At 39.0% G+C, this 13,243-nt stretch overlaps 2 protein-coding genes across 2 annotated transcripts; one reads left to right on the forward strand and one right to left on the reverse strand.

Annotated features, from left to right (window-relative positions):
• Nucleotides 1–3,654: 3,654 nt before the first annotated feature.
• Nucleotides 3,655–5,706, forward strand: LOC111324676 (uncharacterized). The gene has a single exon (XM_022928287.2). The coding sequence runs from the start codon at nt 3,684–3,686 to the stop codon at nt 5,649–5,651; it is 1,968 nt and encodes a 655-aa protein (XP_022784022.2). The 5' UTR covers nt 3,655–3,683; the 3' UTR covers nt 5,652–5,706.
• A 250-nt stretch (nt 5,707–5,956) lies between these two features.
• Nucleotides 5,957–7,121, reverse strand: LOC148723355 (uncharacterized). Its single transcript, XM_088733985.1, has one exon. The coding sequence runs from the start codon at nt 7,119–7,121 to the stop codon at nt 6,270–6,272; it is 852 nt and encodes a 283-aa protein (XP_088590111.1). The 3' UTR covers nt 5,957–6,269.
• Between the last annotated feature and the right edge of the window lie 6,122 nt (nt 7,122–13,243).

Here is a 13,243-nt window from a genome sequence, read left to right on the forward strand (position 1 = left end):
CGTCTTCGAGGCCGATTAGGCATTTGAAGAGGGCTGGCACGAATTTCAGCTCGATACCGGTCTTGCTATGCTTCGAAGATTCGAGTTCTCGCTGGATATAAGCGTTTAATTGTGAATACGAGAAATTCCCATTAGGGAATTGAATGTCATGCCACGTATTGCCGGAATCGTGACTATATTTCAGTTTGTTGTTATTGTAGGTGTTGCTGATATTGTTCCACGAATAACTCATAGCTACCTCGTCAAGAGCAACATAGTATGTAGTGTTTGGGTCTAACTTCATCACAGGGTTGAAGGTAGTAGTAAAATCGTGGCTCACACCACTCGAAGCACTCAGAGAGCTGAGATTAATAGGAGTCGGTGGTTTATGATATGACACAAGAAGCGACGACAATCCCAACAATTCCTTGTTTAGTGCGATTAATTCTGTAAGCTCACCCATTACGTTCAGCTTAGATATCTTTGATAGTATGCATTATATTGTTTTTTCGAAATTTGGTTTTTCTTCAAGATGTAGTCGAGAATCTCGATTATGTCGTTACGAATTTGAATAGACTCATTACCCGCTTCTCTAGCGGCTGTCAACATCTTTAATTTGTCTTTCAGTTCTTTGAAATCAGTAAATATAAGCCCTCCAGTCATTTTCGCCTTTCCAGACGATTTGTGCAACGGGAGGCCGGCGAGTTTGGTGACTGATTTGAATATTTCCTTCGATTTATTCGAATAATTTGCTTTGGGATTATTTCTCTTTCTAAGGAGATCTACGATGCCTTTGTCACCTTGTCTCTCAAACACAACAGAGCCAGTTGAAGGGTCAGCCGCTTCAACAAACATTTCGTTTATTAAGCGTGGGATGTTTAACCGAAGACGACCGTAATACCCGTTGCTATCAACTTTGTAGGCATTTCGTTTTTTCTGTGTATATTTACGCTTGCGACCCTTGAGACCTTGACCTTGCGTGACAAGTATTTTGTCACCACCCGCGAGTAAATTTATTCGGTCTGCATATTTTTTCAGCGTGTTGACTTGTCGCACAATATCTTCGATTTGGTCTCTGTTTTTCTCTTTATTCTTCGAGAGACCGGCCTTTGTGTGGTTTGCTCGGCTGATTTTATCAAGCACATCTAACAGGAGTCCTTCGTGATCAAATTCCTCCTCAAGTATTTGTTTGAATGCAACTTTAGGTGTCGGATAGCCGATTTTTTTAATATATTCAAGCTCGCCTTGGCTGAAATCTTTATCGGGATCGGGAACTTTTGTTTTCGGTTTAGGTGGCGGTTCAAGAGCTGACGGAGAATCTGGTGGGCTTTCGAATGTGTCTAGCTCTTTGAGAAACGAAAGATCTTGAGTAAGAGCCTTTTGATTCTCGTCCAATTTTGCAATGAGCTTGTTTTGTTGCTCGTCTATTGTTTGTTTGACCTTAGACAATTCCTTTGTAATCGGTTTGAATTCTTTCTCGCGTTGGATAGCAATACCTTGCTGTACATCTTTGTAATCTTGTACAGTCTGATAAATTTTTCTCCTCTTCCGATTGTTTTCGAGTTTGAGATCCATATCTCTTGAGAAGTTGGCAATATCCATAACGTTTTCGTTTGTTAGTGACCAAGATAATTTTTTTAAAGAGAAACGTAATCAAGTGTTTCACGTGATCGCCTATTGTATGCTGGTCGACACCTCGTGATTCGCGTTTCACACAATTCCGGTTTCATACACAAAAAATCATTTGCATGCAGAGCACGTTTCATGTGACGAGTTCGGTTTCATTTCTCCAGCTAGAGAAGGGATTTTGCACGACATCATTCGACTGTCAACTTGAGACATGGAAGCAAATCGTTTTTATGAATTTCGCAATGCGCTTGAACAAGTGTGGTTAACGTTAAGAGAACATCATCAAAACAGAGGTCAAGTTGATGAAGCTTTTGAGATGTTAACCCAAAGATTTCCTGAATTACTTCGTAGAGCAAGCGCTGAAGAAACCAAAGCCTCACAACCTCCAAGCGCTGAAGAAACCAAAGCCTCACAACCTCCAAGCGTTGAAAAGAAAAAAAGGGTGAAGAAGAGCAAAGAAGATGTCAAAAACATCTTGGATGCATCAATAAAAAACATTGATGCTTTTAAAGATTACAAAGATGCTGAAATCAAGACTGATACCGAACAAGATTGCATAGAGACATTGAGTGTTCTCAACAAAGCATTGATAGATGCAAAAAAGAGGGTAATATACTTCTCTGCTCTTCAAGGACAAGTACTGCAAGAACTAAAAGAGGTTTCTAAATGTACTATGAATGACTTGTTTAAAAAAACAAATTATTCTCTATCTCAAATATATTTTTTGATAAGTTTGCATAAACTGGTTTTAAATAATACCAAGCTTTATCATTCGGATTTACCTTTATCATTTTTTAAAGATAATATGCAGGCAATTAAACAAATTTGTGAAGAAGAAAGTTCTTTCAAGTAAGAAACTAAATAAATACCAATCAATTTCATTGTAACAGATTCGCGATTCATGAATCGAAAGGACAATAATCTAATAAATAAAGCGTAAAGCTTATTTCACACGATGGGTTTTGTTTCTCCGGTTGGAGAAAGGATTTCACTTCAACGTGATCTGAATAATAATTATTTCATCCGACGGGTTTTATTTCTCCGGCTGGAGAAAGGATTTCACGCTTGGGTGGTTGATTCTCCGGTTTGATAGAAATTTGCATAAAACCGCAGACACCACAAAGCGGTCACACAACACACTTAAAGACAAATGGCATTTAACGAGGCTTCACGATATTTTAACGTAAATATGGACAAAAACAGAGATAGAAACCACCGAAAGTGCCAAAATATAGTGAATTCACGATTATTTGACGTGAAAGCGCGAATCGGCATCGCCGAAAGTGCCAAAATATAGTGAATTCACGATAATTTATCGTGAATACCACAAACATCGTTAAAGAAACCCCCGAAAGTGCCAAAATATAGTGAATTCACGATTATTTGACGTAAAAGCTTAAAACAGACCACAAAAGTGCCAAATTAACGTATATTCATGAGAATTTGACGTAAAATGAGGGGAAATGTTTCAAACCCCGCCATGATACAACTACTTTTGTGTTTCTTTTTGCTGAATTGTTGGGGTCGATTTACACTAAAGATCACAAAAGTGAAATCACTTTTATGAAGTCCTATCTTATTCATCCGGAAACACTTAACATAATTGATTGCAAGTACTTTCTTGTGGACCTAGTTGCAAATTATGTCTTTATAGTTGTTTTAAGTTTAAAAGTTTAAGCGTTAACAGGAACAAAAGATGAAATTGTTCAACTTCTAAATTGAAGTTTTTTTTTAACATAGAAACGCAGAGTCAATTTGCCATAAAGCGATCTTGAGTATAAGCTTGGCCACCAAATTAACTCAACTTCTCGAGTGGAACGGCCCTCCCCTGTGCCAATTTCCATTGATGATCGACTCGTTGGTCGTCGTCCTGGTTTTCTTGCCCTTGCTTTGGCAATTTCAAGAGCCTCCTCTGCATCCATATTTGAAATATCAGGAACTTCGTCCTGGTTACTGAACAATACATGGGATTTCAACAGCAAAGAGTCCTGCTCTTTTAGAATCTTTATGGATGTTTGCTCCTCAACTATTTTGTACGACAATAGTCCTTTTTACAGTTCCCGGCGCCATATTGAATGTGTAACCGCGCAAACATGATAGCGAGGTTAGTGTTGAGTCGCGGAAGATTCAAAACAGCTGATAGCAGTGTTGGAGTAGCCTCTGTAGTGCGATTTCACGTTCTTCTTTGCAATCGTTCCACCGAAATGGTTTTAAAATATAAAGACCAGGAAATCGTGTCACTCGGTGATATCCAACGGCTTACAGCCAAGGATTTACGCATTATTTTGCGATCCCATTCAGAGTCGCCAGGTGGGACGAAGGCTGATTTGGTGTTAAAAGTCTACGCATTGCTGATGCGAGAGATTTTGCCATCAGCTGCGAATAGCGACGACACTGGAAGTAGTGGACCAAGCAACGAGGAGTTCACATACGATTCGACGATGAGAAGGATTTTGGCACTGGGATGGTCGACAGATCTAAGAAATTTACCTGAAATGAACTTTATTCAGTTATACGATTACGTTGTGGTATCCACGCACAAGTATCGTCATATCGTTCTAAAGGGAACTAACTACAAGAAACTCAAGTCTTACCAGTTCTTTTTTGAAGGAAATGTTAAGAAGTTAGAATGCAAAAACCACAACAACAAAAGGTACGTTAGGGCGAATGTTTTACCTTCGATGAAGAAGACACCATACCGAGTTGTTGTAGAGTTCTCACCTACTTGCGATGTTTTGCGCGCTGCTTGTACTTGCCCTGCTGGACTTGGATTGCAAGGCAAGGGAAAGTGTAATCACGTCGGAGGGGTTCTTTTTGCCATCGAAGATTTTTCCAGGAGAGGTTTACAACAAAACCCAGAGCCTTTAACCTGCACGTCCCGCCTGTCAGTCTGGATTGTACCGCGAAACCAAAGTGTTGCCGCGAAACCGCTTGACAAAGTACTGATCAGAAAAATCAGATTTGGAAAGAAAAATATTCGCACGCAGGCTAAAATCATAAAATTTGATCCAAGGGCCCCACAACAGCAAACTACAGACCCTGACAGCTTCAAAAAGCTTTGTAGTGCATTGCAAAATTGTTTGCCATCTAGTTCATTTTTTCTCTTCCATGACATTAAATCGAAATGCTCAGGAACAGGTAACACTTCTTCAGAAAATGTGACAGAGAATGAAATTGCCATTCCCTTCACTGATAGCTACGACATTGCAACGAATCGTTTTAAAGACATGGTGGATGAACACGTGTCATCCTGGACTATCAGTGAAGAGGAAATAAGGGAAACCGAAATGTCAACAAGGGGACAGAGCCAAAATCCGATCTGGTTTGACAAGCGAAAATCAATTTTGACAGCGTCAAATTTTGGAAAGGCTGCAAAAACGAAAGTGGAACCTTCCAAAAAACTTAAAGCAATGCTTTACTCGAATTTTACCACAGAGGCAGTGCAGTACGGTATTGATAGTGAGGAGAGGGCTGTAAAACTGTACCTGAGAGAAATGCAACAACAAGGATTCAATTTAAAAGTGGAGGAGGTTGGCCTTTTGGTCTCCAGGAAAAAACGATACTTGGGAGCAAGTTTGGACAGGATTGTGACAAACATGGATCAGAACAGCAAGTGGGGTATGGAAATTAAATCTCCTTTTAGTAAAGCAGGAATGGACGTCGACAAAGTCTGCAAAGCAAAAACCTTTTGCTTGGAAAAAATACCTGATGGAACCATAAGGTTAAAGAGAAACCATGACTATTACATTCAAGTCCAAGGTCAACTATATTGTTCAAACCTAGACCTGAAAGGAATTATTTTTGTAGTTTACTTTGGTGAAGACAAGCCTCTATTCATAGAACACATTTCTTTTGATGCTAGTTGCTGGAATGAGCATCTTCCAAAGATAGTTTACTTCTTTAAGAGAGCCTTTTTTCCAGAAATGTTAACCAGGAGGGTTCAACGTGGAAAACTGCTTTACATTCACGGTGGATGGATTCCATATGGAAACTATTCCTGCTCATCAAGTGGTCTTAAAATAACATTTAAAAGAGCCCATTGACAATAATTAACATTAGTATTCACAGAAAAGAAAAATAAATGTTTGAAGAATCGAATTATGAAGCTCCTTCCCATAAAGACAGCTTAACTTGCATTTGACTGTCATGTCAATCACTTCCCCTATTTACACAATGTACAATGGTACCTTATCTTGATTTCACATGCCCAACATCATCTTTTTCCCCTAAGTACTGACAACATTAATATTTCTTAATGTAAGGAAAGATTATGCCTAAATCAATTTGAGCATTAAAAGAACCATATCAGTTTTTGAGCTTGGCTGCAAGCTTAAATAAAATAGCTGCAAGCTTAAATAAAATTAGCCCATTCACTGTTCTCTTAAACCTTTAAGTCCTAACAGTGATCAGCATCAAATTTCTCCTTGCAATAACAATGTTACATCAAGCAGAGTAGTCACGAGAATTGAGGACATTATCATACAAAGTGAATTTGCTTCATATTTTGACAAATTCTCCCCACTTCTTCTGTAGGAAATGTATAGGAGGGACCAAAAGAAAATTTAAATTTTGATGTTAGGCTTAAGGGTTTAAGTGATCAATACATCATTTCTCTTTACAAGACATTCCCAGGCTCCAGAGAACAAACATTAGTTGCTTCATTATGCAAGCACATGTGGTTCTTTAGCTGGTGGCAACAAAGGTGGCAAAAAGTTTGTCAATAGCCCACAGACTGTTGCTATCTGAGTGGCATATGGACTAAGTGTGTTGGGCAACGTACCATCTAAAATATGATAAGTCTTAATTCTGCCGATTGCACGTTCCACATGAATGCGCACTGACGCAATACTCATTGTCTCCTCAGTTTCTGCTGCAGTCATGTGTTCTCTTCCAGCCAAGAATGGTGGCATGTTGATAGAAACGCCATCAGGGACAATGTTAGAAATGTCAAAGCCACGGTCCACCATGACATTGTCACCAGCCTCTAACAAATCCAAAATGCCGCTTTCCTTTGTAATTTGCCTATCAGAGACTCGCCCTCCCCAGAGGTCTGAGAGGAAACTCACTTGGCCATTTGGGGTCACACCTACCAACAGCTTCCAAGTGTTGTGGTGCTTATAATCAGACCATGTCTCAGACTGTGCAAGCATTGCAGATGGACGCTGAATAAACAGTTCTGTACAGTCTAAAATCATCCTAGTTGTTGCATATTGAGCAAACTCTTGCGGCATATTCTTGCGAACCAGTTCTTGCGCTGGAAATGGGAAAAGGTCTTTTAGTTCCACATAGAGGAGATTAATCCAAGTAATGCAGATTCTGGACACCAGGCTTCTGCTGATCCCAAATCTATCAGCGAGATCTTGAACAAATAACCCGGCCTTTAGTCTCATAAGTACAAGCAAAAATTCATCCAAGAAGGACAGTTTCCTTGAAGGCCCAGGTTTATTTCTGTTATCATCTGTTTGGTATGGCTGACTCTCTTTCAACAATTTCTCTCCTTTCCAGTACTGCATCTTTGCCAGCTTTGGTTCAACAAAATTATAGAAGCTTATGAGTGCTCCATAGTTTGGGAATCCAGTATAAAATAGAACCGCAGACTCATCATCTTTAATTTTGTTGATTGAAAACTGACATGCCAATAAAATATCCCTCTCACTTTCAACTTCACTTAGCTTTTCTTTCAAGTCAGCTAATTGTACTTGCAGCAGCTCCATTTCCCGTTGCAGCTTAAGGACATCTGATTCTTCCAAGGCTGGTGAAGATGAAGCAGCACAGACAGTTGACACAGGTGCTTCAACTTCTTGGTGAAATACTTCCTGCTCAACTTCAAATGACTCCTCTTGAGTTGTCACAGTTGCTACTGGGACCCTTTTAGCAGGCATTTTCCGTGTTTTTTTCGGTACTGACCAGTTAAATCGAGATGGCTCTGCCCCTATATATAATAATAAAACTCATCACTTTCTAAACTTATGATTTTACATTATAATTTTATAATTTTACATTCAGTTCACAGATATCGTATAAGACCACAGTGCAAAAATAAATATAAATGTCACCTTTTTAATAAGGAGAAAAATATCCCAGCATAAACACTACAATACCGAAAATCAAAGCAGGCATTTTCTTTCGGTATCCAAGCAACAAAATAACTGTACAAACATTACAAACCTTTCACCAATTTCCAGCGACCTGCCAACGTTTTTCGCATGTCTTCTTTTTTAAAATGTTCCGAGCACAAAAAAGTTGACTTCGTGATGAAGAATCCGTCCTTTCCCCGCTGGCGCTTCACGAGATTGCACCATCTAATTCGCTGCTGGACGTCATTCGGAAACGAGAAGAAATGCAGACCTGTTGGATTGCCTGTTGTGTCATAATAGCTATTAGCACAGCCAAAAGCGGCACAGTGTCTCCCTCTTCTTTTCGAAGAAGAAGGAGGAATATCCTGCGTAGGGAAAGTATCGTTCATTGTCGAAATATCTCGATGAAAAGGACAAAGCACCAGCACAACTCAGCAAAATCTCACTAGAACTCTCAACGCGACTCAACACTAACCTCGCTATCATGTTTGCGCGGTTACACATTCAATATGGCGCCGGGAACTGTAAAAAGGACTATTGTCTTGCCGTTCTTTTGAAAATAGGCTGGCGGCGGTGTGAAACATCGCGAACACTATTAGGCATCGGACTTTCCAAGCGATGCAGAATGTGACGAAAATCCCGCTCGGGTACTTGGAAACAGTTAATATGACACCACTTTCCTATCAAGAGGTGAACTGAACCGTGTTAATAACAGCTTCCAAAACAGGGAAAAATTAAAACTAATTAGTACTCACCTGGATGATCAGGTACCAATGACATGTTTACTCTCTCCACCAAAGCAGATAGCCATATCAAATATTGTTGAAGTTCTGCGTCATTTCCAAGCGGAGTTGCTTTTGGCCCATCGCAGCCATTGGCAAATTCATCCACAAATATATTTGTTGTCTCCCCTGAAAGGCTGTCTTTATGATGCTTCAGCTCCCAGTGTTTTCTTAAAGAAACACCCGTTTTGAATTTTTTCCCACAAAAGTAACAGAAAACTGCAAACGGCATGACTCTCGTGATTTTATTTTAGCCACTCAAATTCCGAATGAAATTGCACAGTGAAAACAGATGCCACATTTAATAAGAAAGTTTGGCTCTAGAAAGAATTGTTAAACTTGCTTGACTGTATATCTGGTCTTTTCTGCCTTAATTTAGCTGACAACACTAGACCATGCCCAAAATAGGAATGGTTTTTTCTTGTTTTTCGCTTAGTACGGATGATTAATGCGGTAATCCAGATGTCCCTAACAACTATCGCCCCATCTCATTATTACCAATAGTCTCAAAAGTCACTGAAAGGTTGGTACATGGACAACTTATGGAGCATCTAATTAGAAATAATAAACTGGCAGCACATCAGAGCGGAAATAGAAAGCTTCACTCGACAGAAACAGCTCTGTTGTACGTTACAGATCAGTTGCTCCAGGCTATGGATAACAAGAAAGTTTCCATCATGGTCTTATTAGATATGTCTAAAGCATTTGATAGTATTCGACACGACATCTTGTTATCCAAGCTACAAAATCTCGATTTTTCCCAGGGTGCGTTGAATTGGTTTCAGAGTTACCTTTCTAACCGACAACAGTGCGTTCGAATTGGTGACGCAGTTTCTAAAGTACTCCCACTTGAGTTCGGAGTTCCGCAAGGCTCTATTTTAGGTCCGGTTTTGTTTACAATCTATGTTAACGACCTCCTTTCTGTTCCTAAACGTTGTCTATCTGCCTCCTATGTTGATGATTGTAAATTGTATTTGTCCTTTTCACCTGCCGAATTACCCACGTCCATCCTCGCCTTAAACGAAGATCTTACGAGAATATCTCAGTGGTGCTGTAAAAACTCTCTTTTGATTAATCCGGACAAAACTAAGGTTCTAGCTGTTGGAGTACCACAACTTTTAAAGAAACTGTCATCATTCAGTATAACACTTTTTGACAAGGAAATAACACCTGTGCCTGTCGTTAAGGACTTGGGTGTTCTTCTCGACACACACCTCAGTTATAACCAACATATCACTGAGATTGCCTCTAAATGCCTTTTTAAATTGTACCAAATTAACAGAATCAAGCACCTCCTGGATAGGAAAACACTTCTGTTAGTAATAAATTCATTTGTCTTTAGTAAACTCCAATATTGTTCAACTGTCTGGAGTAATACCAGCAGCAGCAATATTGACAAGTTACAAAAAGTCCAAAACTTTGCTGGGCGAATTATTCTGGGACTAAGAAAGTATGACCATATTTCGGATGGGTTGCGATCGTTGAAATGGCTTCCTATTAGAGAGAAACTCATTCTAAATGACTCTACTATGATGCACAAATGTATTAACAAGCTTGTTCCAGACTATCTTGCTGATATGTTTAAATCACGTTCTCAAGTCCATAATAGACAAACTCGATCATCTGGTGCTTTGGATATACCTTTATGTCGCCAGTCAACAGGGCAGCGCTCCTTTGCTTTCAGAGGAGCCAAACTCTGGAACTCCTTGAATGATAACATTAAGTCCTTAAAATGCCCCAGGAATTTTAGACGTCATCTTGCAAATGTTTTATTAAGTTGATATATTATATTATTGATATATATTTTGTAATTATAATATTATTGTATTTACATTCTCAATTAATTTATATATTTGTATTTTTTTTTATTCTATTGAGCTGAAAAGCCCACTTAGGGAGCATCAATAAAGTGTATGTATGTATATGTATGTATGTATTAACGTACTATTAAAATTAAGCCAATTTGATCAGACTTGTTTAAGATCTCCTGTTCTTGCCCATTATAAACCTAAAGATTCTATCTTTCTTTTATTTGTTTATCTACATCTATGCAAAGGAATTATAAATTTAGGAAATAATCGGTTGAAAAAGAAGATAAAACAAATAGGTCTAACGGCTGAGTAATAAACCTTCCAAAGCCGTGATGAGTTTTCCGTATCGAGTACTAAGGTACTAACGTGCCAAGCAAATTCAGAACAAGCCGTGATGAGTTTTCCCGTACCGAGTACTAACGTACTAACATACTAACGTACTAACGTACTAAGGTAATTCAGAACAAGCGGTGATGAGTTGTCCCTACCGAGTACTAACGTACTAATTAAATTCATAACAAGCCGTGATGAGTTGTTCCTACCGGGTACTAACATACTAACGTACTAAGCAAATTCAGAACAAGCTGTGATGAGTTGTCTGTAGCGAGTACTAACGTACTAACATACTAAGCAAATTCAGAACAAGCCGTGATGAGTGTTTGTAGCGAGTACTAACGTACTAACGTACTAAGCAAATTCAGAACAAGCCGTGATGAGTTGTCGGTAGCGAGTACTAACGTACTAGCCTACTAAGCAAATTCAGAACAAGCTGTGATGAGTTGTCCCTACCAGGTACTAACGTACTAACGTACTAAGCAAATTCAGAACAAGCCATGATGAGCTGTCTGTAGCGAGTACTAATGTACTAACCTACTAAGCAAATTCACAACAAGCCGTGATGAGTTGTCTGTAGCGAGTACTAACGTACTAAGCAAATTCAGAACAAGCTGTGATGAGTTGTCCCTACCGAGTACTAACGTACTAAGCAAATTCAGAACAAGCCGTGATGAGTTTTCCGTACCGAGTACTAAGGTACTAACATACGAAGCAAATTCAGAACAAGCCGTGATGAGTTTTCCGTACCAAGTACTAAGATACTAACGTACTAACATACTAATGCACTAAACAAATGAATAACAAGCCGTAATGAAATGTCCGGACTGAGTACTACATTAGTAACGTACTAAACATATGAGCAACAAGCCGTCATGAGTTGTCCTTAGCAAGTACCACAAAATACGGCAAATGCAGCACAACTCGTAAAAATACTCACCGCTACTACATGACAAAATATCTAATAAGACCTATCTATATGAATAATTTAACTCCAAAACTTTGCAAGCGCAATTTTAACAGTATTCTTTTTCTCAATAACACAAACTGCCCTAAATGGTTTCTCCAGATGAAACAGGAAATGTTCGAGGCTGAACCCACACTATATGACCCCTTGTTGGATAAGAACGAGTTTATTTAACATCTTGAATTTTTCACGTTCTCTTAGGTAGCATAGTCAAGCTAGTTATCTTATAAACTGAAGACTTGGTCGAAATTGCTTTTTTAGCTGAACTCGAAAAACCGACTCGTTACACAACTTGAGAGTCGTCCAGCACAGACTTTTGTGCTTCTGAATTAAAAAATTACCAGAAACGAGACATTTTTGTGAAACATTAATTTGAGAGGAAGATAGTGCTGGGAATTTTAACGTGGTCGAGGCTCATCTTTTTTTCCCAAAAAGATGCGTTTTCAAACAGAAAGAGATACTGGTTGACGGGCAATAGCTATTCTAAAACAGTTGGAGTGGACTTACACTTCTTTGGAAAAATGGATATACATAGGGATGCAGTGTCAATGCGAAGATGATGGGATCTCATTGGTATTCCGTGTAGGCCTACTCTGGGGCATTAATTCACCGTAACTTTGAGCGACTTTAGGCGATTTAAGCTGACTTAAAGTGACTTTATTTGACTGAAGTGATAAAATCAAAGTTAGCAACAATATTTCCATACAATTTAAAACATTTACAGAATCCCTTGCAATAAACACAATATGATTAGAGTGGGGTGAATGGGGTCAATTGGAAAGGGGGGAACCCTTGTAGCATTTTGTAACCAGTAGCTACTTAAGATGACTTTAGGCAACTTTACGAAACTTCAGGCGACTCAAGGCAACTTAAGGTCCCAGAGTAGGCCTCCGTGGGATAAATTAGAAGTTGCAAAACGATAATTTCGCCGAAATTTTTCAAATTCTGCCGAATTAGCTTCACTCATACCTAATGGCTGCCTCGCCATTCTCTTCAGTCAGTTCCCTGGTTTCTATAATCAACAAGAAGAAAACTTCAACAAGACGCTTTTCCCAAGAAAACTTTTTCCCGTGGCATTCCTCGTGTTAACTATATTGGGACTATAATTACCACACTGAAGATAACGAGTTTCATGCGATACATTTTTGCTTTGAAAGGTTTAACAGATTACAGCGTTTTTGCTCAGCCATTCGTTAAAGGTTGCGCTTTTCCTTGGGATGAGAAACCTTTTAACGCGTATCATAGTGACGTATCTTCCTTTTTTTGGAGCTTGAGCGAGCAACTGATAGGAACGAGTCGAATCCTGATCCAGTCACTAGTGTCTGTTGTTTCATGAAGTTTACTGTTCGTGAATGTTCCTCTCTAAACTCTTTAGGCAGCTAACGTTGTGAATGCACTAGTCGTGTGTTAAAATGGTCCAACAAGAGGAAATGATTCACTTAGGTAACATAAAAAATTTAGCTGAAGTAGTTAAAATTGATGAAAATGGTCACAGGCTAAAATGATTCAAGTTGAAAAATACAAACTAGCTGAATTGGTTAATTTTGTTGATATAGGCAAACTTGCAAGAATTGTTCAGACGAACAAAACGCGCAAACTGGCTAAACTAGTTTTACTGGTTTCATTGGTCAAACCAGGTGAAATAGTTGAACCTGGCACAACGCA

The sequence above is a fragment of the Stylophora pistillata genome, chromosome 9 (assembly GCF_964205215.1).
Source record: "Stylophora pistillata chromosome 9, jaStyPist1.2, whole genome shotgun sequence".
NCBI classification, from domain to species: Eukaryota; Metazoa; Cnidaria; class Anthozoa; order Scleractinia; family Pocilloporidae; genus Stylophora; species Stylophora pistillata.

Bases quoted from the DNA above. Each gene is read 5' to 3' on its own strand.
- LOC111324676 (XM_022928287.2), top strand. From the start codon at position 3,684: ATGTGTAACCGCGCAAACATGATAGCGAGGTTAGTGTTGAGTCGCGGA.
- LOC148723355 (XM_088733985.1), bottom strand. From the start codon at position 7,121: ATGCAGTACTGGAAAGGAGAGAAATTGTTGAAAGAGAGTCAGCCATAC.